We start from the raw sequence: 26,427 nt of genomic DNA on the forward strand, positions 1-26,427 counted from the left end.
TGAGCGTGTGTGTGTGTGTGTGTGTACAGTACCTGGCTGTAAATGTTCCTGTAAATGCTATCGTCCGTGTCCTCATTACATTGAGAAAAAGCCTTAAATTTTGAGTGATTTTTGTTTTTTGCTTTTCTTTTCTTTACTCATTTGCGGACGTTACTGAGGCATGTTTCACAAATGGAAACCAAAATGCATACAGGATTATGTAACTTTATCCAAAAACCATCAACACTCCTCCTATATGTGAAAGGCATAAAAATAAATGAAACCCGATAGTTGATTACCGGGTTACTCTGTCTACATTGATCGTATTAAATAATCTCCTGTATGTGCTGGGAATGAAAGGGAAAATAATGTGTCTCCATAATGGACAGTGTGTGGACACAACTTTGTAGATAGAGCTTTCTCTTCTTTCAACACATATTCTGCAGGAAGATAAAAAAAATAATCAAGTACAGCTGAAGCTTTTTCTTTTATATGTCACAGACTATTTTAATATTTGTTTAAATGTCGACTGTGTTTTCATACCAAGATGTTGATTTCAATCAGTGTTTTTACTGAAATACTGACTTTTTTTTATCATTTTTTTCGACATATTACACAATGACTTTTTTCAACATACAATACCATGATGTTTTTACCTTTTTTGACATACTATACTATGACTATTTTATTATTTTTTCGACATACAATACTATGACTTTTTTAATATTTTTTTTCGACATACGATACTATGACTATTTTCATTATTTTTTTCGACATACTATACTATGACTATTTTAATTATTTTTTTAGACATACAATACTATGACTTTTTAAATTATTTTTTTAGACATACTATACTATTTTATTATTTTTTTGACATACTATACTATGACTTTTTTTCCAACATACTATACTATATTATAATTTTTTCGCCATACTATACTATGACTTTTTTAATTATTTTTTCGATATACTATACTATGACTTATTTATTTTTTTGTTCAACATACTATGACTTTTTTCGACATACAAAACTATGACTTTCTTTACATCATACATGTGTATTATTATTATTATTATACATGTACGTTTAAGAAACAGCGTGAAACCCATATAGACTCTCATAGATGCCTGTGTCTGTTGTATATAACCTACTCAAGTCCACTGAAGGACTTCCTGATGTAAAATCAATGTCGAGGTTGTAAAACACAAGGGCATACCGCATTTTACACCGTTTATTTTCTCAATAATGCCATCATCATTTGTCATATTTTATGTAAATACCCACACACGAGGTCATCTATATTTACAAAGTGGTGTTTTAAACGTTGTTGGAGTGCTCTACTCATTTCATTTGATGTATCTAAAGCACAGAGAATGAGGACTCGGCGGTGTTGAGCTCAAAAAAAAAGAAAAGAAAAAAGATGAGCACAGTTTTGCTTTTATTTTTTTTCATTCACCAGCAGTCATTTAGCAAATCTTTGTTGTTCGGTGGCCCATATCTGTAAGTGATGTGCTTGTATGCATCTTCAGAGGCTGTTGATGAGAGTATGGTTTGATAAGAGAAGATTAATTTCTAAGAGGCATTGACGTTTTTGCATTTTGATGCAGTTTACTGTGCACTGATGAATATATTGAGGATTTATTTGTTTTCAGCACTTTGTTTTTTTGTACGTATAGAAGTTGCTACTTGTTTATTTGTCATTTATTTACATTTACAAGAGCGTACTTTGAAGATGTAATCTTTAATTCAACATAGTGGGCTAAGAGGCCACGGCAAAAAGGATTAATTAAGAGTCTGACTGCCCTCAAAGTGTCCCCGGGGTGCTTTCATGTCTCTGAGCGGCCCCAGTCAGCCGGGTGGTGACTGATACAGCTCCTCACTTTGGGCATCGCTAAAGCACATTTGTATAGTCTGCTTGATCTTGTCGTTCATTTTCCAAATTATCTTCAATTGTTCGGTTTGAGATTAAAAAAAATAAATATTAAAGCTGGTGGTCCAAGTGTTTAGTACATAATGTATTAATCTTTGCAAAAACAACTCCTTCATAATAACCGTTATGTATTTCCATATGGAGGCATAACGCAGTAAGGCTCTTTGCTGAGACAAGAAGTTATGTTAAGTGCACTTTGTAGCGTTACTTAACCCCCTAATGCACAACCCGAGCGGCTGACCGCTCTCTCCGCCTCGACCTCAACTGCACTTAATAACAAATATAACATTTCACCCTCAACCGAGGCAACTCGTCCTTAAATGAGTCAGTGTCCCTCTATGTTTTTATTTGTCAGTTCTGTATAATAGTCACGTGTCTGCTGTACATAAATCGCTGTCCATTCTGTACAGCTCTGATATTTGTCTATATCAATAGTAGGCTACGTTTAATAGTATAATCTGTTTTAAGCAGGTATCATGTCAAAAACTGTGTGACATCTATTGAAGTGTTATGGGCCACTGGCAATACATACTATATGTAAATACAATTTTATTTGTGCTACATTGTATGATTTCTTTGTGCTCGTTCATAATACCAGTGAGAATACAATCCTTTTTTGGCAACTTTTTTGATCTGCGGAGGACTTTATTTGAACAATGTGTTTTTTTTCTCTGAAGAAAAAAAAAGAAAAAGAAAAACGATCTTGTCTTTCCTCTCCACTGTGATGGGGAGCTCACACAGAGGCTGCTGGAGACGCCGTCTGTCTGCAGGAGGACCATAGACTCTGGATCTGATTCAACATCGGGATCTCTCCTAGCTGACAGGCGTCCCAGCAGACGTGTGGCCGATGGCGAGGAGGTCAAAGGTCGCCTCCTGGCCAACCCCACCACTCAACCTCTGACTGACTGTAGCCTATTTTGATCCTCTTTCAGATGAATAACTGTGACTTTGCATCATGAATAGTATATTATTTTGAATGTAATCTAGAAGGGTCGGGACCTTTTTTGAATGTAATCTATCTTGAGGGGTGGGGCGGGGGGGTGGTAATGATTTTTTTGTAAATATATGGTAAATGAAAAAAAAAAAAGATTACAGTTTTCATTCCTGTGCAGATAACAAATTTTACTTACTGTGTGAATACAAAGAGAGGGTGTATGTGTGTGTGTGTGACTAATGTCTCTGAGATGGTGTGTGTGCGTTGGCACATACATCTTGTATGCAAGAGTGTGTGTTTGTGAGTGTGTGCGTGTGTGTGTGCTCTCCTGGCAGATTTAATCCTGCTTTAATCAGCCAGTTCTATCAATCAATTCAATGCTTTGTGCATCATGTGAGTAGCTTATCCACAATTAATGGAAATGTTCCTTGTGATACTGTGCATTTAATAAAGGTGGTATGTCTTACAATACGCTTCGTGTCCTCGCGAGTCTTTGTGTCTCTTTTCAAAATTTGGTAGTAGAATTTGCAGCCGGCTAGTTTAGCTCAGCAATGGAACGTTTCGATTACACATATACATGTTCTTTTGGTTAGTATGACTTCCGGTTATTGGCACAGGGGTGTGGTTTCACTTTATTTTACCTGTACACTTGGACCGCGGGGTTTTAGACAAAGAGGGTTTGGCTAGGATATTTTCCATTTACTCTATTCTATCTACTTTAATTTATCCATAACAGTTGTTGCTTATTCTTTTCATTTAATAAACAGTCAAAAACATATGGATTTAAGTATGGATTTGTATTACGCATAACAGTAAAGAGCCCGGTACTTAGCCTCTTAGCTGCTTTTTTTGATTGATAGCAGTCGCTACACTAGTAGTATCTCTATTTTATCCTACATTATACTTCTACTCGACTACATATTGTACTTTTTACACAACATGCATCTGACAGTTATTTTACATATTAAGATTCACATTAATTAATTTGCATTGTTAAGAATAAAACCAGTGGTTTCCAACCTTTTTGGCTTGTGGCCTCTTAGTTGTCAACTATTAAATTAACTATTTTAATAATCGAGTAATCGGTTTGAGTATTTTTTAAAGAAAAAAGTAAAAAATTCTCTGATTCCAGCTTCTTATATGAGAATACTTTCTGGTTTCTTTACTCCTCTATGACAGTAAACTGAATATCTTTGAGTTGTGGACAAAACAAGACATTTGAGGACTTCGTCTTGAGTTTTGTGAAACACTGATCAACATTTTTTGATATTTTATAGACCAAACTAATCGATTAATGGAGAAAATAATCAACAGATTAATCAACAATGAAAATAATCGTTAGTTGCAGCCTTATTTTGATTACACATATACTTGCACTTTACTTTAGTACTTTACTGATGTTTTTTTAATTTAATGAAAATAATCGCGAGTTGCTGCCTTATTTTCTCCACTACATATTGAACTTTTTACACAACATATATATCAGTTATTTTACAGATTAAGATTTGACATTAAAAAACACATTAAGCTTATAAACTACACTGTACTGATAAAGATAATACAAATGAAACCCCTCTAATTTAACTTGTATTGTGACCCTTTGGGGGTCAATTTGTAGATTTAATCTGTCATCTTTCCAAATAACATTTTTTAATTTGACTTTTCACGTGTTACATTTTGCAGGATTTGGCTGAGCGTCCAATCAGAGGGCCGCATTTTATAAAACATTCCCATTCAACAACAATCAGCATTCAAAAAGACTAATAACTTTCCACCACACTGGCAGATTATCTGTTAAAATGATTGACAGTCAGTCTGTTTGGCGTTTGGTTGGGGGGTTGGGCTACTTTAAAAGGAACCAACATGTGTCATGAAAGGTATCTCATGGGCACCATTTGTTTCTAACAATAACTACTGAGGAGTGACGAGAACAGCTGACCTGTCTCTCTCTCTCTCACACACACAAGGACAAACATTGGCAGCAGCTATTTAACTGTATATTGTGCTGAGGTGTATTTCTGTGGTGTTATATCGTCAGTCGACACACAAACACAAGTTTACAGACTGAATAATGAAGCTATGTGACCTACCTCTGTGTGGTTTGATGTTACTGGTGAGGTAGCTCCACACTCAAGACTGGTGGGACAGTTGCTGCTGGGCCCGTCGCTCCATCAAGGGCGTCTTCCTTAACAGATTAATCTCCCGTCTTTCATGAAGGGGTCACCTACTGAGGCTCTGAGGGAGGCTTCAGTCAGTCAGTCAGTCTGTCTGTCTGTCTGTCTGCTGCAGGAAGAATAAATTATAATAAATAATATAACCCATTCATCAACACCACTACGAACCAGTTTGAACTGGCCTATTCACTGTAGTGTCCATCTTTTCTGTGTGCTTCCTTAACATGTTATGTTACATGTCACATTTCGCTGTTTTATCTGTTTGTCGTGTCCTGAAAGGCACCACCAAACAAAATGTATTATTAATAACCAAAAAGACTGAATAATTCTCAACTGAGTACATTTATGGCTTTTCTAATTTGATCATTCTGACTTAGCGTCTGCTTTCATACATATAAGCAGTAAATTAACATTTAATAAAAGGTTTATAACACATTATAATATAGTTGTAATCAGATATATGTCATAAAAGTGTTGATTAATGTGCAGCATTTGTCAACAAATGACATCTCCTTTTATATTTGTACACTTGTTTTACTATATTGTCATTCATTATGACACAGACAAACACATTAATAAACATTTATCTCTGCTTACACTCTCCTGGCTAACACTCGGCTAATCGATTAGTTGATTTAATCGTCGGAGATTCTCCACAAAAACATAAAATAAAATAAAAATCACACAAAAGCACCATTTTAAATCTTGTGTTTACCAGAGATGTTCTCAGAAGTTTCTTGAAAATAAGTCATTCAGCATGAAAAAAGCATAAAAAACCGACTAATCGACTAAAGAAATCTTAGTGGACTAATCGACCGTGAGGGGCAGCCCTACGTACAACTACATTATAGTGTGTTATAAACTATTTATACAAGTATGTTAAAGGCTGAATAGTTGCAAACGTTTTCCAAGTTTATGTACCAACAGACTGTCATGAAACTGTGCCGGACTGAACACAAACATCTGTGGAATCAAAACAACAAAACGTGCAAACGTGTGACGGGTCTCTTGGTTTCATCAAAAGCTGTGCGCAGTTTATATTTATTGTATTCTAAATTTTTTACATTTTAAAAAAAAAACGTCCGCCCATGTCTTAGAACCATTATGAAAGTTAACGCACAAATTCAATATACATCTCATTGTATTTTTACACAGAGGGGTAAAAGTATAGGCATGAAGGTGGCACGATTCATATCAAGGCTCAAATCAGAAGAATCAGAAAAAAACAAAACATGAATAAATAGAAAGTGCTAACCCTTAGCAGAAGAAATAAAGAATGCCTTCTTTTAAAAAGAAACAAAACTGCAGTGTGGGAAAGTCTCAAGCTCCTGTTATTTAGCAAAGAAACTCATACAAGCCATCTAAAGCATGTGGTCTGACTCTGGGCCTGTACATTAGCAGAGTGAACGCCAGAAACTAGTGTGGAGGAGCGATGGACATACTGAAGTTGGGCGTCTGTACTTATCTATAAATTATAAAGTATACTGTGCCTAAACAGCTTATCACTAAACATAAACATCTAGGAAACTCTTTTCTTCTGTTCCTAGTATTCATCTGATGCATGTAGTCGTCACAGAGAAAAAGGCGTTCTGGAGACACATCGCAGCATGTCTTCAAAAGCTATACTGCAGAATCCCAACTCTCTTCATTATATCGACTCATTCAAAAGAAAACCTAACAAAATAAGATTGTTAAGATTTAAATTTCTGCATGTCAGTTTTTGAAAACTACTCAAATTTTTAACCATGTTTGAAATAGCCATTTAAAAACAGTTGAAAGCTTTGGGATATTTTTTAAAAAGTTTTAATGACAGGGTCATTAAAAGTCATGCACGCTGCAAATAACTGCATGCAGTAGTTATGGTAACCCATCCAAGCACTTTTTATTTATTAATAGTCATAAACACACACAGCAGCTTCATCAGAGGAGCCTATGCCCTCTTGACTTTTTGAATGTGGAGTATTTATACGGAGAGCCGTTTGCATGTCACAGGAAGCAAAAGGTCTGCCACAGCTGCCTGCAACATTTACCTGATAAAGAAAAAGAAACGGTATGTGGATTGATTATCAACTTCATATATATTTTATATATATATATTTATATATTTCTCTTCTCTCGCTCGCTCACTCAGTTGCTATTGCGCACTCGCACATTTATCCCACTTGCTCTCATTTATTTTTGTTTACAATGTAACAAAAATGGTGACAGGCCTGAAATTACAATCACCAAAAACAAACTCAGAAAATGGAGGAGGGAGGGAAGGAGGGTGAGGCCAGGGAGGACTGCTGCTGTTTTGCTGTCCATCACTGACAGTTGCAGCAGAGAGGACACAGTCTGCTTGATGCTCGGACATCAAAGAGGAGGCGGCGGAGGCTCCTTCCCCGTAGAGCTGCGCTCTCTAAGCTGGAGGTTCTCCAGCGCCACATCTAAAGACATGATATCCACGCAGCCCATGGCTCCGAAGTCGGCGAAGTCTCGGCGCTCCTCCTCGTCGGAGGAAGAGCTCTCTTCGTGCATCAGCGTGGACAGGAGCAGCTCCTGGACAAACAGGCTGCGGTCGGCGCGCTCTCCTTCTAGAAACTGCCGCTCCGCTTCGGACATCTTAGGTTCATTCAACCTGGAGAAAAATAGATTTAGATACATTCAGATGATACACTTCTTCAGTTAAAATGTTTTCTATTATAAATAGAAAGGGAACATAAGCTGGTCTGGTTTGGTTTCACTTTGACTCGGCACTGATCAACTGTGGGCAGGAATCCCTTCTCCTCCAGTTTATCTCTAATGACTTTACAAATGTCACTTTTATTGTGGACTTTATTTAGCTTTAGGTTTGGTTCACTTCCTGCAATTGGGTCGGATTATGTCCTCAATGCTTGGAAACACCTCTCTAAGGCAGCCTTGGAACAGTTGTTTTGGTCCTCGCCAGAGTACGATTACTGCGTTCACAACTGCCCAAACCAACCGCATCGGAGTTCGATTAAAACAAACTGAATGTTGGCTTGTGAAAGCGCCCTAAGATGGTTGATATTCTATATTTTTCTTATTGTCAACAAATCCAATGAAAAGATTTTATTTTTTTTTATCTTATTTCTTTGAGACTTGGACCTCTATTCTTGTCCAAAAACTATTAAAACCACATCAGCGAGGTTGCTTCATTATGATGAACACACTGCAGTTTATTTTGAGTCATTCCCACAAACACTGTCCTGCTGTCGTAAACACTCGCTAGCACACTAAATCTGCAGCTGAAACAGTCCCCAATAAATGATCTATTTGTCCTGTTTGAACATTTGTCACTACAAAACTTCGTGAAGGCAAAATTAATGGTCAAAAGAACAGTAAAGCACATTAGCTGATATAAAACCATTCATTATCGAGTCAACATCAACAGCAACTGGCCACACTCACCGTGCTAATAGGAACTGGGAGCTGTGGGACGAGGATGAGGGATTGTTTTCACCCACAGTGGCGGTGTTGGCAGTTGCTGCGTTGGGTGGAGGGATGGCGGTGCCGGAGTTTCCCGGGTTGTTGCCGCGCCGTGTCGCGTGGCGGCCCGTCTCCACTTGCTGCCGCGCCGCCTGAGCCTGCTGCCGCTCCAGCTGCAGTTGCATCTGGAGCTGCTGGAGCTGCGAGGCTGAAGGCCCTGATGAGTTTATTTGGCCCCCCGCCGCACGCCGCACGCCTGACAGCTGAGACAACAACTCTGCAGGGGACAAAACAAAAACAGGCGTCACGGTTTGCGGTTTCTAAATTAGTCAGTGTAAGATACCTGTAAGAAGATATGAAGGACAGAGACAAAGCAAGCAAGTTACCAACACGAGGAGTCATTATGGGTTTGGTTTAGGGATGCAACGATACCGATATCAATATCGGGCCGATACTGACTCAAATAGCTGGATCGGATATCGGTGACAATGGGGCCGATCTATTCAATTCTATATTTATATACAATATACATACTGGAATTTTTAATTCCTGTGTAAGTTTTAAACAATTTGTTGCTGCATTAAAACAGTTTACACTTTTAATTTTGAAGATTTTTTTTTTTTACTAAATTGCTGGTGTACAATTTATTATTTTAATAATAAATAACAATTCAGTAAATTTATATCTATGTATTTGTCTGTTACATTTTGTTTTAAAAAGTTAAGAAAGTAATGTTTAAGTCAGGCCTGTTGTTGCCTTACACATAAAAGAATGATCCCAGTCACTTCCACACAGTGAGGCATACAGCTTATTGCTTAATCTAAACACTTATCGGCTTGGTGCTCGGTATCGGCCGATACCCTAAGCCCGGGTATCGCTATCTGGACCAGTCCATCCCTAGTTTGATTGATATATTTTCAGATTTTTCTAAATATGAGAGATCTTAAAATGTAGATTATTTTTATGGAAGTATACATTTTGCTTTGTACTGTTCTCAACTTATTTTGAGATGCCAACTCTACTTGTGAGTGAAGAGTATAATCTGCAGACTCTCACCTGCGATTGGGTCCATTGCTTCTCGGTTACTGGGGGTGTAAGTGGAGCTCTGTGATGAGGAGGATGAGAGTCCCCCCGTGGAGCCGCTAGTAAAGTGCATATTTGTCCGTCGTGCTCTGGGACCGCCCAGTCCTCTTCCAGGGTGGAACATCCTGCGTACATGTCGAACACTGCTGGACTCATCGTGAACAAGCACTGTTAAGGTTAAATGCAGTTATGTGACACAATGTATGGTATCTCAATTTTTTAAACAATATATGTAAACATATCTAAATGTGGACACAGAAAGGATATTAAATCTCTTGGCGCTCTGTGTTCAAGTGTCAGGTGAGCTGTAAAGTCATCTGTGACGTGGTTGGGGTCCCCTCCTGGCAAGGCAGCACATATTGGACAGATCTGAAACCAGAGAGTGAGAGGTTTCTGTTTAACAAGATTGTTCTTTTCCTGAACTAAATTGAATTGTGTCAAAAAACTCACAACGTTGTCACTTTATTTATTTTTTTAGAATCAAGTTTTACCCTGTTCAGATGAGCATTGTAACAAGTGTCACGACTGAGAGCAGATATTGTACATACTGTACTTACTAAAAGTTTAAACTGCCGGGAGTGGAGTTCCCCTTTAACATTGAATGGGTGGTCATGAGTAAATGCTTAATGTACCAGTGTGAGCAGATTGTCCCATGTTTAATGAGGACATGTTTATCGGTTGAGCAGTTTTGACTGAAGAATGTCCTAAAGATGTACAGTATATCCCCTTGTCTCTTTTGTGTAAGTAGTAGTATCATTTAACTGTGGTTGAAAATGATGATAATCTCTGAAATGGACCAACCAAACATTCCCTTGTTCCAGCTTCTTTGATACTTTTCATTGTCATATATGATAGTAAACTGAATACCTTTGGATTAATTTGGACTGTTGGACAATTAAAACAAGCCATCTGAATACATGATCGTGGCCTGTGGGAAGTTATGACAGGATTTTTAAAATTGTTTTCTGACCTTTTATAGACAAAACAATTGACTGAGAAAATAAACGGCAGATTAATCGATTATGAAAATAATCGTTTTACATCAAGCACACTGAAAAAAGGTGTAGAGGCAGCGCTACTGTGCAGTCTGCACACACTGCATGGCAGACCAGAAAATGTTATTTATACAGAAAATGTCACCACAAATGAGTCCATTAAGGGAATTACTACACATCACATTCTCTTGTCTGTATCAGAGCACGTACTGTACACACCAGTGTCTATTGTGCATCACATTATCAATGTCAAACCCCTGCAAACGACACCCTGTACATTAATTGCCGTATACAAACACAGCTACACTTCCCCTTTGACTGTTGTTTTTTTCTTTTCGTTCATCTATGAAAAATGATCTAAAAGACAAGGATGGCATTGTTCTACATTTTCCTTATCGTCAATGAGTGAATATATCTTACTCCACTGTGCCATAGAGCTCCATTGTTGTCTAAAAACTATTAAAAACATCAATGAACCACATTGTTGCACTGGGTGACGCGCTTCTTCATTATGATGGACACGGCCACTGTACTCCCACATACACCATCCTACTGCTGTAAATACTCATTAGTGCACCAAATTAATCCACGGCTAAAAATAGTCCCAAACAAAAGCACCATTTCTTAATGTTTGAGTGACATTTGCTAAAAAAAAAAAAAAAAACTACAGCGCTCAGCTGTTCTAGGAAATGACTTAGCTTTCCTAAAAAGTTAAAGTTTTAAAAGATTTACATCTTCATTAGGAACAAATGGCATTAGGGCTGCATGCATAGACAGGGTATTGGGAGATAGAATAATTGTCGATTTTGATCTTTTCATGGATTTTGTTGATAATAAGAGAAGTATAGAATAACGCCAGCCTTATCCATCAAAGCCCCTCTCCTTTACACAATGACACTCTCCGTAGCACTACTACTACTACTACTACTACTACTACTACTAGATGGCTCTACCTGTGGACTACAAGAGTCTCTTCCCCTATCCCATCACTGCCGATGTCCGACAGACTACCTGCTGGCCAGCCAGGACGATGTCAGCAGCTGTCTGACCCTCTGCCTTGCCTTTGCTCATTTTAACTCGGCAGTGGACAACACTCATAAAAATCCTTCTCTGACAACAAGTAATCCATAAATGTCCTCTGCTTGTACATTCTGGGAAGTCATTTTAGCTGACTGAAGTGCAGCGCTCAACAGCAGACTGAACTGTAGTCATGCCAACAGACGAGAGTAGAAAAAAACCCAAACAATCATCCCTGCATGTGATGACTTCAATATAAAAGTACGTCAGTGGCTGGAAGAGGTAAACTATGCTGCTGGAGCTGTCTACAGCAACAAAGACAACATTTTGAAAGTACTGACACATTATTGATGACCAATACATACAATAGACCCTTCGCTAAGTCCCGCCCCTCAAACGCAGACTGGTCAATCAATAGTGTAGCATCAGCCAGCTTCGACCAGGGTACAACTATACAGCTGTGCTCCATGGACTCTCATGCAATCGTTGCAGATGTTTTGTGGATTTCGAGTTAGTCATGTTTAAACGTTGTGTAATGGTGATACTCATTACCAAAAGAGGTTGGAAGGAGATATATGTTTCTAAAACATTAAGTTTCAACATAAAAAACTGTGGATCTAACATTAGCAGAGTGCGTTAGCACATCATTAACTAGTGGTAGCACTATGCTACGGTAGCTACTGAAGGTATACTGAATGTATACACATGCTGCTTCTGCTTTGTAATGATGTTAACAGTGAATAAAGACCTACCCAGCTTTACTGGAACAGTGTTGTTCCTTAATTTCACTGTCTGCCTCGATCGTGATGGTGGTGGTTCACTTTTACACTGTGATCTGTAGGATTTAGCTTCTATCTTTATCTTTTTAACCTGTTTTTGTTGCTGAATCAATTTGACATCCTGATATGTCCTCTAAACGCATATTGTAAACCCTTCTGTCTGCTTCTCTCTGAAATCGCTTTTCCCAAAAATTTGATAATATTTAAGCAGGGAGTGCAGTTAGTGACAGTGTGGCTCTATGGTAGCTCTAATTGCTTGACGGAGTAGCACTGTGGGGCGGGGCTTAGCGAAGGGTCAATGAGAGTTTAAAAGCAGTGCCACAATCCCTTAATGTGTGCAGTATACTCACCACCTCTGTGGAAGTCTCTGCATGTTCGGAGGTGACATGCTCCTGTAGGGACGTCTCTGTGTAGCCCATCTTGCCACAGTAAGGACATGTGAATGACTGGGGTTGCTCTACTGAAAAAGTGTCTCCTCCATAATACAAGTCTGCAAGAGGAAAGTAAACAGAGCAACCGTTATTGTCAATCAATATTTTAATCATTAATGCAAATAAAATAGCCTCAGTACAAAAGTACACTCAATATATTACATTAATCATGCATAATGAATAATTTGTAAGTCATAAAATCAGGCCTGTCTTCTAAAAGTTATGTTCCCATACAACTAAACTGCAAACAAGCACAGGACTTTCCCTCCGGAGGCCTCTGTTCCTGCACCGTGTGAAACTAAAAATCAACATTCACTTGCGTAGTCATTTTAAGCCAACCCATGATGTTTTGTTACTCAACCTAACAAAGTAGTTTTCTTGCCTTTTTGTTTTGTTTACAACGTTAACCACGTGTTCAAAACGGTTTAAAACTACGGCTGTAATCCGGGAGAAAATATGTTTCCCTTGAAACGTAATTGAGAATGGAGTTTAGTTGTATAGGAACGTAATTTTGAAGGCGTTGGATAAAACATGATTATCATGGCATGACACAGGTATGATGAGTTTGTGTATGATCAGTAAGCCGCACAAGTTTCTGTCTGGGCTTTCAGGCAGGCTCTTACCATAGTCTACCCTGGTTAATATACACTGCATGGGGTGCTCTGTGGTGTGTCTTGTTGTTGTGGCTCCGCTCTCGTAGCACGATGCGCACAGGTCGTAGTCGTAGCAAATTAAACACTTGAACCGTCTTCCTCTAAAGTTCCCTTTTAAACACGCATCACAGCTCACACCTGCAACAGAGAAAACAGGAATGTAAAGTCAAATATTGTGGACCTGACAATAAAGTTACAAATTCCTTATATAACTGCGTCTGCAGGTCTGACAGTGGGAAAGCAATCTCTCTATCTGCAGGCCAGTCTCACTTACATGAGCATGTGTTTTGGAGTGGCACCAACCCACAAGTGCCAGCAATGAACTCTGGCATTCCAGTGAAATTCACATGCAAGATCTCAAAGCAACAACTCAGAGGCATGCCACATCCATTAAGCATCTGGAGGCTGTTTTCATTAAGGCGGCCGCCTCTTAGTCGACTTATCGATCATTTTGCTCGTAGGCGACTAAGATTTCTTTAGTCGATTTGTATGCTTTTTTTCTAGGGCTGACTCGAATGCTTCGAATTTTTGACCATTGCCATGGTAATCGACCTCCAAATCAGTATTTGAACGCTTTTCTTTTTATATAAGTGTAATAATAAAGTATAAATCCCCAAATAGCTCACGAAATAAGGAATAATCCCTCAACATTATTCATTATTCATATTCAACAATAATTACTATTAGTTATTTTCAGACGATATCGCTGTTTGTTGTGTGTAGAGGTGCGTGTTTGTACAGTAGTGTGGCAGCGGCACTGAAATGGGGGAGATGGAGACAGACAGGAGAACATGTCAGCCTACTGCGCTGCGCCGCGAAGCTTCGAATATTTCTCACCAAAGTTTCGAAACCCAAATAAGAGTATTCGGGACAGCCCTACGTTTTTCATGCTGAATGACTTATTTCCAAGAAACTTATGAGCACATCTTCGGTAAAACTCAGTTTTACAGATCTACTGATTAAATCAACTCATCGAATAGTCGACAAAATCGTATGAGTGTTAGTCGACTAAGAATTTCTTTGGTCACAGGCCCAGTTTTCATTACAGCTTTTGTTACTCATTTGTAGCACTGTCCACATATTTCAGGTAGCATGTTGCTTTTTTTTTTTATTTATCTAGGTCTACATGAATCAAATTAGAGAGAGTCAAGACAAAGAAAAAGTAAAGTGGAGCCAGACAGCAGACAAAATGTCAGCCGTTTCTATATTCTCCAAATAGCTTATTACTATTCACAAGTCATTATATCAAATACTACTGCATCTACTTGTCCACTCTCTTTACAACGTGATTACAGTGAAGAACTATCCAAGCATTGGCTCACTACTCTGCAGACACAACCAGTTATTTTCTATGACACATCATAGTTATCATTACACACATTATTCCAACTCCTGCCTATCTGACATTTCCTCTGAAGGGGGAAAAAACTCCTTATTTGGCAAGCTTTTGATAGTAGGTATGCAAGTATTGTGGAAAAATTTCCTTTGTTGAGACTGATCTGGCGTCTTGCAACAAAAAGCTTAAAAATATAAAAGAGATATTTATTGACCAAACCCAGGCCTGAACAAACAAATCAACTGAGAAATGTGCAGATATCAGCTGTATGTGTTAAAGGTTGGCCACACCACAGCAAGATTTACAGAGGCTGACAAAAAAACAGAGGCATTATTACCACCTGGGGGAAAAAAAAACACCTTCTTCGACTTGCACAAGGTATTTTGACTGTGCCCACTATAGGACAATTTAACCAGTTACATTTGTTGTCCTACTTATAACAAGGTAAAACAAGTTGGTTAAGCATTACCCATGGTCCTATTGGGGCTATCTTACTGTATTGTGCTCATGTTTGCATTGTAGAATGTTGTCCATGTATCTGTTTTTATGTTTTTTATTTTTTCCCACTCACAATGTTGTTTGGTTACGATTACCCAGAAGTCTTTATCGATATTTAAACAATATCCTCCTCACAAACACTAACCATACACTTTCACGCAACACACACACTTGTCTTTTTTGATATATTTACTGTATTGTTATTGTTGTTATTATATATATATATATATATATATATATATATATATCTTGTCCTAATTGTTTGTTATCACTATTATGTAGTCATATTATTTCTTTATATTAATCTTGTCTCTAGGTGGAGGCTTCAGATAAGCACAGTTGTTTTTTTGCCTCTTCCTGCACTGTATATTATTCATTTAATTATTTTGTTATGTTGTGTAGTCTTAAATTGTGCAAAATAAATAAACAAATTAATAAAAATAGAACACCAACTTTTGATGTGATTAAAACAGGATAACATACTGGCTGGCCTGCTACACAACAAACATTATTATTGAGAATAAAGTGAGCCGAATTTACCCTTGCACAAGGTATTTTGACTGTGCCCACTAGGACAATTTAACCAGTTACCTTTGCTGTCCTACTTAACCTAACAAGGTAAAGCAAGTTAGTTAAGCATTACCCATGGTCCTATTGGGGATATCTTACTGTATATTGTGCTCATGTTTGCATTGTAGAACTTTTGATGTGATTAAAACAGGATAACTCACTACAATTAACATTATTATTGAGAATAAATGAGCCGAATTTACCCTTGCACAAGGTATTTTGACTGACACAGAGTGCCCACAATAGGACAATTTAACCTTTGTTGTCCTAAAGCAAGTTAGTTAAGCATTACCTATGGTCCTATTGGGGATATCTTACTGTATATTGTGCTCATGTTTGCATTGTAGAACTTTTGATGTGATTAAAACAAGGATAACACACTAAAACTAACATTATTATTGAGAATAAAGTGAGCCGAATTTACCCTCCACATCTTGTTTACACTTATACATAACAGTAACCTAACCCTAGCTGCCTAGTAGCCTTCCAGCCAGCTAAGCTACCTTAATGATTGCTTTATGGTCTGAGGCCTCACAGGACTTTCTTCTTGATGACAGTGCATTAGCTAACAACAGTAGGGTTATGTGACCAGACACTCACATTTAGAGCTTTAAAATAACACCTAACCTAACATGTAAGCACAATACATTCATACAGTCATAGAGTACAACTAATGTGGTTATGAGAGTCAGTATAAGCATCATTAAGTGGCAGCTACTCCTTATGTTAGCATGCTGGCTAGCTAGTGTTAGCGTGCTAACTAGCTAGCCCCCAAGCTAACGCAAGGTAACCTAGCAGCTAGCACCTAGCAACGGCTCCGCAATGTTGCCGTATCATTGCGAGCAGGTGAAGTTTAACCCCTTTATATCAACATTAGAGGATATGAGAGAGATATATTAGATAGAGATAAAGACAGTAAACATGTGTGTGTTAAGATAAGCCTGAAAACAAGCCGCGAAAATAAGCACTTAGCATAGTTAGCTTAGTTGTGCTCAGGTAATGTAAGCAAGGCGCTGTGTGCTGGATCTTGTTTATCAACTCACCCTCATGTCGGGACATCCTACAAACAGCGGCAAACAGCCCCTCCGAGGGCTCCCCAGCGTGGTTCACTTAATACAGTATGTTAGGTAGTAGACTGGAGAATTAAAAGCCTTCACCCCTCGCCTCTTTTTCGAGCAAAGATGGATCCTCCAGCAGCAGCTTACAGTTTGTTCTGCTTCCCCTCCCAGAGAGAGTCGCTATATCTCTCTGTGTTGACCACTAGGAGGCGACACTTAGACATGAAGTCACTCTGAGCGTGTGGGGTTTAGTGCCCTTATTGTTGCCTCGCAGGAATCTCACCAAATAAATACTACATACTTCATTAATATATATGTGTATACATATATATACTGTATTATATATATATATATATATATATATATATATTTTACTCATTTATTTTCTTTTTTTAATTTTTGTTCCCCCATTGCTCTACACATAAAAGGAAGGATATCTATATGTTTGTGTGTGGATATGTGTGCATGTGTACAGTAGGGCAAGGCAGCTTTATTTGTATAGCACATTTCAACAACAGGGCAATTCAAAGTGCTTTACAGAAACATTCAAGAAACTCCTATTATCTTTGGGGTCAATTTGACCCCATTCAATGTTTAACGTCTCTAAATAAATGTTTGACATAATTTTTTTTGCTTCATATTTAATGACTTTTCCTAATTTAATGGGGACAACTGGGTAAACATAAAATTAAAATGATGATATGTTTTCAATGTCCTGTACACATGCTGTACGCATCGGTGTTCTTTGTGGTCAATTTGACCCCAGGCTGTTTTAGCTGTATAAAACATATAAGAAATATCAAAATTTTACACACATTTGTTTTGGATGATATTGAGGTCACTATAACATGCAACTTTATAATCTTCAAAAAGCTTTAGGGCCCTAACCTAACATAACCATAACTGTAGTAGTGCGAGAACCACTGATAGTTCACAGGACATGGGGGAGGGGAAACATCATTCTCACGAGAACTTTGATATTTCCCCACACTTTGGGGGTGGCAAAAATATGGTTCCCGTGAAGATATTGATTTTATTTAAAGGGCTATTTAGGTAGTCAACAAACAAACATAAAGTACCTGACACATAAACTTGGGTAACAATTTTAATTATTATCATTTTCTGGAGGTTTAAATTGCTGGGGTCAAATTGACCCCAAGGATAAAAGATGTTAGTAAATTTGAAGGTAACAGGAGGGTTAAAACAGTTATAAAAACATTAAAACATTAAAGATTAGAAAATAAAAACAAGCTAAAAATAAAAGCTAGGATAGAAGCTAAAATTGCATAAAACTCAAAAGAGTAAAAGTTATAGTGCAGTGTCAGAATAAAAGGCACCCGCAAACAGGAAAGTTTTAAGCTTTGTTTTAAAAGAAGTGAGAGTTAGAGTTGGTCCTGCAGGTTTCTGGGAGCTTGTTCCAGATATTTGGTGCATAAAAACTGAATGCTGCTTCTGCATGTTTAGTTCTGACTCTGGGGACACTAAGCAGACCTGATCCAGATGACCTGAGAGGTCTGGATGGTTCATAACACAGCAGAAGATCAGAAATGTATTTTGGCCCTAAACCATTTAGTGCTTTGTAAACCAGCAGCAGTATTTTGAAATCAATTCTCTGAGAGACGGGGAGCCAGTGTAGAGACTTCAGAACTGGACTGATGTGATCCACTTTATCAGTATATGTGTTTCTTTTTTTTTTTTTAAACAGAGTTTATTTCTGAATTTTGTTTTTTACAACTTTGACAATCCATTGCACAAACATGTTTGGACTGATAGATATCCCACCCACCCATGGCAATACCCAGAGGGCACTAAAAAAAAAAAAAAAAGTGTACAAAAATAAATATAAATAAATAGATAAATAAATAAATTAAATAAACATAAATCATGATAAATTGTTAGAGGTCTAGGATAGTACACCCTATCATCTAGGGCACTGACATGCATAAAACAAGCACAGGAGTTAAGCCGAAGAGTTGAGCACAAACACAAATCAGGGGTCCTTCCAATGTTTCGTTTGAAATATTCCTGGTCAAATATATACACACATATCCTTTATCCATATATATATATGTATATATATATATATATATACATGCATACACACACATATATCAAACTTTAATTTCATTTAATTTATGTCATATATGACCATCTGGCCTCATTCAATGCCAAACACACACCCATTATCCACATCACACACACACACACCTATTCTTCAACCTGCTTTTATCCCCTTGTGTTGTTTTTGTTTTGTTTTTGTTTTTGTACTTTGTTATTTGTCTTTCTCTGTATAATATATTTTGGTATTTTTTATATATGTCCCTGCACATGTCTTCACTTGCTTTGTAATCGCTTTATAACACAATAAAAAAATAAATAAATAAATAAAACCTACATACTTCAAAAATAAGTATGTATTATGTAATGCACTATCAGTGTTATATTACTGTATTATTATTACGTCTGATTTTAATGTTGTAGCGGGTGGAGGTCCTATTTATAAAGTGGTAGTTTAATCTATAATGCATTATGTGTTCTCAGTTTATGTTTTGTATGTAATCTCTTAATCTTCAAAGTAACTATATGTAATAATAAATAAATGTAGTGGAGTGAAAAGTACAATATGTATCTCTGATCTCTAATCTTCCTGCAGCTGTCAGACTCCACAAGCAGCACTGCTCCCAGTAGACCACATACACACCAAAAACCGACAATAACTGCACTATACTGTATAATGACTGTGCAATATCATTATCATTATTACTACTTAGGTGTAATTCATACTCTGCAATATTTTCCACTTGTGCAATTTTGTTAATAGTCTGTTTATTGTCAATACTGTATATACTGCTCCTATTTGTATACTTCCTTCTATTTAAATGGTTCATATTTTGTTACACTTTTACACTCTTTTTTTTTACTGTGTTAGCTGATGCATCTTGTTTTTTGCACTATCCCCTTTGCTGCTGTACACTGCAAATTTCCCCTCTTACTCTTTTCATGTTAGGATGATTATTAGAAGTGAGACATATGTAGGCGGTAGTGATTTACATTTAATGGACAGGACTACAAGCAGCAACTTTTACATTTTGATAAAAAAAAAAGATTATATTTTGTCTAAACGAATGCAGAAGAATTGATGATCATCTTCGTAAAAAGTCTTTTATTTTTGTACACAAGATTCAGTTCATTTCTGTGCTGATGAGGACGACAAACCAGTGCATTACAATGAAGACTTCACAGCAGTGTAGAAGGCTGGGGTGGAGCTCATGACTCTCACTTTGTGCTTCACTCCTTCTCAGAAGTTAATAGAGGTGTAAGATCTGAGAACACAATCCCAGACCACCTCAAGAGAGCAAAGAGAGACTCATGACTTCACCCTCGTGCATAAGCCTGATGTAGCCATACAACAGTTACACATTCTGTACATACAACTTATTACATGTGCTTCATGTCAACAGTGGAGAGTGCGAGCTGAGGAGTATTTCAATATCAAAAAAAGCTGCCTCTTCTTCTTCTTCTTCTTCCCTCAGCTTTATTGTATGACAGTGAGGGAGAAAGTCGAGGAAGAGGCAGAAACCCAGCCTCCCCAATATACAATATAATCTCTTTAACACATCGTGTAGCTGTGCAACTTCTGGAAACAAAAACAAGACAGAAAACATGAAAGAAGAACTTTGTAAGGTACTGTGTACCACATATGGGGGGACGTTGAGCCTGCTTTGTGTTCATGTTGTAGTTTGTCTAACCACCTACCAGAATCCCATTTACTGTATGGCAACGGCTGGTGAATGGTGACACATATATTTCTACATTGGAAGAAATTTTACCGTCCATTTTTGCAAATTAAAAAAGGTTGAAATCAAAATATGCTACACTCGTATTTCACCTCAACATTCACCAGGCTTTCAATCAAATAAAACCAAAGTAGTGGATACAAACCCTCATCTTCAGTACAGAATAATTATACTTTCTCATCAAAATATAACAATATTTACATATTTGCATCAGCTCTGAAATTGCGAGATAGGCCAGATCATTTTCGTATATGTCAAATGTTAATGTCATCATTCATGATACTTGTAGCACCTGAGCAACATCATCATAAAAAAAAAAAAAAAAAAAAGATTTATGGATCTCTTAAATTACATGAATTATAGCAAACACAATTATGTACATTTTTTGGCTTTACATTTTTGAGCATCTACTTATATTTACAGTACAATCAAAGTTTGGGATTATGAAGGCTTTCTGTATCCCTCAGTAACCACGGTGACAGTAATTACAAACATTTAAAAAACGGAGTTTGGACGAGATTTTCTTTGGTGTTTTTGATTTGGTTAACTAACATTAAATGTATAAAAAATAAAAGCATAGACTGCAACTTTGGCGTAACATAAATCTTGTGTTCAGGTCAGTGTCTTTAGCCAACAGTTTGAAATTAAGGATGTGCCATTTTATATTGTTAAAATTCAGCAAAACAAAATGCTATAAAAATACTAAAAGGTACAGTGTTTCATAAAACTAATCAGACACACCAGCTGTAAAACAGGAGTCTAAGCTATCAGACAGGCCGCTCGTACAAATGAAAAGTTCACATATTGTATGTCTCTGGAGCGAACAGACCATTGAACGTCGTTGCTGTAATGACATAAAAAGGATGTGAGGTGGCGACATTGGATCTTCATACAGAAAAACCTGAGTACTTTTTTCCTCTAAAGCTGGAGTGCAGCTATTGTAGCTCTTATGTCTTTGGAAAACTGCTGTATGTAATACAGATCGATGCTACTTTGCCAACAGATGCCTGATGAGTGATGGATTCTTCCTCCTCCCTGGCTCCTCTTCTTGAACCGCTTGACCCGACTTGATGTACGTCTGCAAGAAAGAAGCTGATCTAATACTATTTGCAAATACCTCAAATACAGAGTGCCAACCACTTTATACAATTAAAAGAAAAGTGTCTGTTTAAGCACTCTCTCTGTGTGTATGAGACCGTCTGACTAGCCCCAGTGTTGTAACCGAGTGCTCAAAGCAACAAAGGAAAAAGGGTTGGGAAGTATTTGCAAACATTATTAGTCTGCACAGGAAACATTGCTGTTTTCCAGGTCGTCACGGTGTCGTAGCACCGAGTTGTCTGTGGGTCATATGGCGTCTCCTCCGTCTGTCTGTCTTGTTTAAAAGTCTGCCTGTCACTTTGTGCGACCTGATGGCTCTGGAGGCAGTCGGTCACAGAGCTGCTGGATGTCTGGATATCTCAGTCCATCATGTCCTCCTTTGAGTAGTCCCTGGATTTTCTCTTGAAGAAGCCCATCTGGAGGAGCACAAAACTCAGTTAGAAAACTCCCTACTAGAAGTCTAAAGGAAAGGAATAGTTTGACATTTTGTGAAATAGTAAGTAGATGAGAAGATCGACGCCACTCTCATGTTTGTCCGTGAAATATGAAGTGAGCTTAGCTTAGCATCAAGAAAGGAAACAGGGAGAAACAGCCGTCCAAAAGTAAACCCACCTTGTTGTTTTATGGGGCATTATTTATTTGTTGATAATATGTATATTTGGATCTGTATATTACCTTCCAGAGAGCGAAGATGACCAGTGCTAAGATCAGTAGTCCTATCAGGACGCTGATGATGATGATCCAAATAGGGATTCCTCCTAGCGACTCCTTCGAAACCTGGATCTTCACCTGATTGGCACACACATACATAGAGTAGAGTGAGTGTACACGTACATGCCAACACATACACACAAGCATTTAATGACAATACAAACATCCAATACAAAAACCTCCATGACTTACACTTCTGGTCCTGTCACTGCCGCTCAGTTGAAACAGGGCTGTGTTTCTGATCCCCACCGTGGCGTTCACCAGCATATATAGACTGGAGAACTCGGCCTGGAAGAAAAATCTCCTTTAAATGTTTGCTTTCCTGTCTATCCATCAGTCAGATAGCTGTCAGTCATTCCCAGTTCTTCACTTTGACAAACCAAACACAGGAAAGACAGAAAATGAGCACCCACGTGTCACCTTAAACCCACCTTGATGAACGTAGGTTTCCACACTCTGAATGTAACGTTGACCTGACTGATGGTAGCCTTGGGGATGGAGCAGGTAAACGATGCACAGCCGAGGTTTTCACAGCTCTGGAGAGCAAATCACATGGTGAGACAGTTGTTTGAAGGAGATGTTTTCACAGCAATATAAAATAGATTTAATAGATTAAATAGAATTATGACCTGTTTAACACTGTTGTTAGCTCTAAGCAGCTTATAATACATCATTCAAACTACTACTGCCAAGATCTTTAAACTAAAGCAAGTATTTAAATAAAAATACAATATTTAATTTCCTAATCATTTGAATTGTGTCTTTTTATGCAAATAACCACTAAAGATGACAATAACAATGTAAAAGGATAACATTTCGAATTTTGACGGTTTACATTTTGACAATTGAAAGTATTTTTCAGGACGGTTCTGGGATGGTGGTAAAAAGAAAAGTTAGTCTGGAGCCTTACTGTCTATCATAGTTCTTAAAAACAAAAATCGTAATTGGCATGTCAGACTTTTAAAAAATCTGAATCGGCCAAGATAATTGCAATCGGTGCATTTCTGACCTTCAGATAGGCTGCCTGCCCCTTTTATATTTTAATAGATGGACTCTGTGTGCCTGTCCCTTTTTATTTTATTTGAGTGACTTTTAAAGACAAAAAAAATTGTGAAAATGTTGCATATTATGAAACTACAGCTTTAGGCAACGGCCATTTATTAGCTTTAATTTAATCAAGGTACATTTAAAAAGTACTGTGCAGATGCTCAAGACTGAAAAAGATACAGTATGAGCTCAGATTTCAATTATACAATAAGTGCAGCTTATTTCTAAATGTGATAACTTTGACGTTGTGTACTATAAACTGACTCATATTCACTGTTCAACAGTTGAGAGGAACCTTCAGGGAGAAACACAGTGTTTCAGTCTGGCAGATTGATTATAATATGGGTTAATCCTGAGGTGAAGCTACGCCTGGTCCCTCCACACTAACCCGGTCCTGACTAGGACCGGGTTAGTGTGGAGGGACCAGTTTCCATGGTAACTTGGGTCAGGCTTATTTAAACCTCTTTTATGAAACAGAATTTCCTGAAAATTAAATAAGCAAATAAGCAAAACACCCCTCAGGTCAGCAGACTTAACAAAATAAACCCACAAAGAGGCTCATCACTCACCAGCAGGAAGACACTAAGTGTTTCTTTCTTTGGATCAGGTTTCACAACACCGGGGTTAATATTATGACGGTTGATCCATTGTGCTTCGTTACATTTCACCTGGAGAGAAAAAGAGAGGCAGATATGAAGGTTGGCCTGCGTGTTTAGATAAATGTCCACATGTGTATGTGTGTGTGTGTATGCATACCCCTGGGCTTTTGGCTACGTGTATCAGGTACAGCAGGTCGTTCTGCCGAGGCGACAGGCGAGGATACATCACTGTAAGGTCAAGAGGTGGAGTCACCATATCACCTGACTTCTCCATCTGAAGAGATGTGAGAGGTATTTTACTAATATAGCGTACCGTATCTGGATTACCAAACCATCCACACCTGCATGCAGCTATATAATCCATGTTTATATAAACACATCGCCAGATGTGATCTCTGTTACCGTGTAAGTGATGTTGACCTCCTCTCCGATCATCCTGGTCTCATTGATTACACTGGGATACTGTTCACCCTCTTTTACTATGACGTGTTCATCCACAGGACGCCTAAAAGATGTATTTTAAAATGAAAACATCATATTAGATTTTTCCGTTCTAAATCACAACTTCACTCAAAATCACTGTTTATACATCAAATATCAACATTTAGGTGCTATGAAACCAAAACTTCGTTTACAGGTCTTAAGTCATTTCTTATTACTATTAAACCTGCACTGATGTATTTTTGTCCACCTGGGGGCAACACAACAAGACGTCATGCGATCCACTGTTAATATAAAAATATTGATTATAGCTGCCTTACTGAACCATCCATGAGAGGAGTCCTTATTAGCTACAGTCCAGGATATGCCTCATTGTATAGGGGTACCAAAATATTTCTATTTTAAGGGCGCTTTCACAAGTCATAGTCCGTTTGGTTAGTCCAAATAAGAGTGGAATTCATACTTTTGATTTGTTTTCTAATTGGTTTGATTCGGTTTCACAGTGCACAAATTAAAGGGGCGTGTACGAAGGAGCAAATTTATGTTTTTTCGTCTTGAGAGCTGCCACTTCTATGCAGGGAATCGCAGACTTTGAAATATTGCTGTTGAAGTTTTTTCACTTTGCATTGATCTCCTGTGCGCAGAAATCCCCTCTCCTCCAGTTTATCCCCTTTATAAATGTCACTATTTTTGTGGACTTCATTTAGCGTACTCTGTATGTTCTCTTCGGCCCAGATGTTAAGCAAACATTGAGCTTCTGCAGAAGTCCAGGTTAGTCCTCTGCCACTCATGTTAACCTGTCATTTACCTGTGTCCATCTCAATAAATGCCCCCACAGTCAGCCTGTGATTTGGTTCGCTTGGAAACGGTCCAGAGTACAATTACTGCGTTCAAAACTGCCCAAACGAACCGCAACAGAGTTTGATTAAAATGGACTAAATGTTGGCTTGTGAAAGAGCCCTTAAGACATTTGGATTTGTCAAACAGAGGTATAACTAATAACATTAATAATGCATGTCATTTACATGAATAAAACAGTTCTGTCATTGATGTTATTAGAAACACCTGTGCTTTTCCTGCTTTTACAACGTGATCAGTAAGGAGTGCAGCTACTCACACTGAGAATATGAGTCCAGCTTCATATTTCACAGGGATGGAGATTTGCACCATGTTGTCATGCAGGGTGGAAGCCAGCTCTTCACTGTCACTGTGGGAAATTAAAAAAACTAAGTTGTACAACTCCACAAACAGAAACAGAATCATATTTAAGACAAACAGCTTCAACGTGGAAATAATAAATACTGTGCTGATTGTCTCACCTTGTAGCCGTCACATTGATCTGAATTACCTCCTTGATGTGTTCGGGATTTACCTCAAATATCACTTTGAAGTTTTCCTGTGGATCACATCACATCTATATTAAGCAGTAGTAAATTATACAGGTAGTATGCAGCCAGATGAAAGTAACGTATGCTGGAACTAACCTCTACATTGCTTCCCAAGAAGGGGTATCCAACAGCACACTCCACCTTTGTGTGATTCAGCGTGCACATCTTCTCCGGCTGACAATACAAAATAAAACAAACATCATCATACACACATCTCAGTCCATATTACACTAAAATGATACAGACGGAGGAGAACTAGAAATCTCACCTCTACTTTAACATAGTTGATGTTGGATGTGAAGCTGAGGATGACTTTAGTGTTGTATGCGTTGTCTTTGCTGTTTCTAACGTTGATGTTCACGTCAATCTTGTCTTTGTTTGTTTTGATCACCATCCTGGAGAGGGAAATGAAAACTGTCAGCGTGCTTGATTGTGATGCACCCGTCTCCCCACAAGGGCGCAGTCACGCACTGGAGGGG

General features: G+C 37.9%; 2 protein-coding genes across 2 annotated transcripts in view; both read right to left on the minus strand.

The window, feature by feature from the left end:
* Positions 1 to 6,018: 6,018 nt before the first annotated feature.
* kcmf1 (potassium channel modulatory factor 1) lies at positions 6,019 to 17,061 on the minus strand. Its single transcript, XM_074617564.1, has 7 exons — positions 16,853 to 17,061; positions 13,376 to 13,543; positions 12,672 to 12,811; positions 9,798 to 9,899; positions 9,504 to 9,687; positions 8,430 to 8,724; positions 6,019 to 7,638 (listed from the first exon to the last, which is right to left on the minus strand). The coding sequence occupies exons 1-7, from the start codon at positions 16,866 to 16,868 to the stop codon at positions 7,374 to 7,376; spliced, it is 1,170 nt and encodes a 389-aa protein (XP_074473665.1). The 5' UTR covers positions 16,869 to 17,061; the 3' UTR covers positions 6,019 to 7,373.
* Positions 17,062 to 20,009: 2,948 nt separating this feature from the next.
* The window catches only part of itga1 (integrin, alpha 1), a 56,959-nt gene continuing 50,541 nt past the window's right edge, over positions 20,010 to 26,427 (minus strand). Inside the window, exons 20-30 of the mRNA XM_074618802.1 lie at positions 26,217 to 26,343; positions 26,045 to 26,122; positions 25,880 to 25,956; positions 25,678 to 25,767; positions 24,522 to 24,624; positions 24,277 to 24,393; positions 24,090 to 24,188; positions 22,905 to 23,009; positions 22,666 to 22,761; positions 22,438 to 22,551; positions 20,010 to 22,178 (exon numbers count right to left, since the gene is read on the minus strand). Of these exons, the coding sequence (XP_074474903.1) occupies positions 22,122 to 22,178; positions 22,438 to 22,551; positions 22,666 to 22,761; positions 22,905 to 23,009; positions 24,090 to 24,188; positions 24,277 to 24,393; positions 24,522 to 24,624; positions 25,678 to 25,767; positions 25,880 to 25,956; positions 26,045 to 26,122; positions 26,217 to 26,343 (1,063 nt within the window). The 3' untranslated portion in view covers positions 20,010 to 22,121. The remainder of the gene's footprint in view (positions 22,179 to 22,437; positions 22,552 to 22,665; positions 22,762 to 22,904; positions 23,010 to 24,089; positions 24,189 to 24,276; positions 24,394 to 24,521; positions 24,625 to 25,677; positions 25,768 to 25,879; positions 25,957 to 26,044; positions 26,123 to 26,216; positions 26,344 to 26,427) is intronic.

This window comes from Sebastes fasciatus, chromosome 19, assembly GCF_043250625.1.
Source record: "Sebastes fasciatus isolate fSebFas1 chromosome 19, fSebFas1.pri, whole genome shotgun sequence".
NCBI classification, from domain to species: domain Eukaryota; kingdom Metazoa; phylum Chordata; class Actinopteri; order Perciformes; family Sebastidae; genus Sebastes; species Sebastes fasciatus.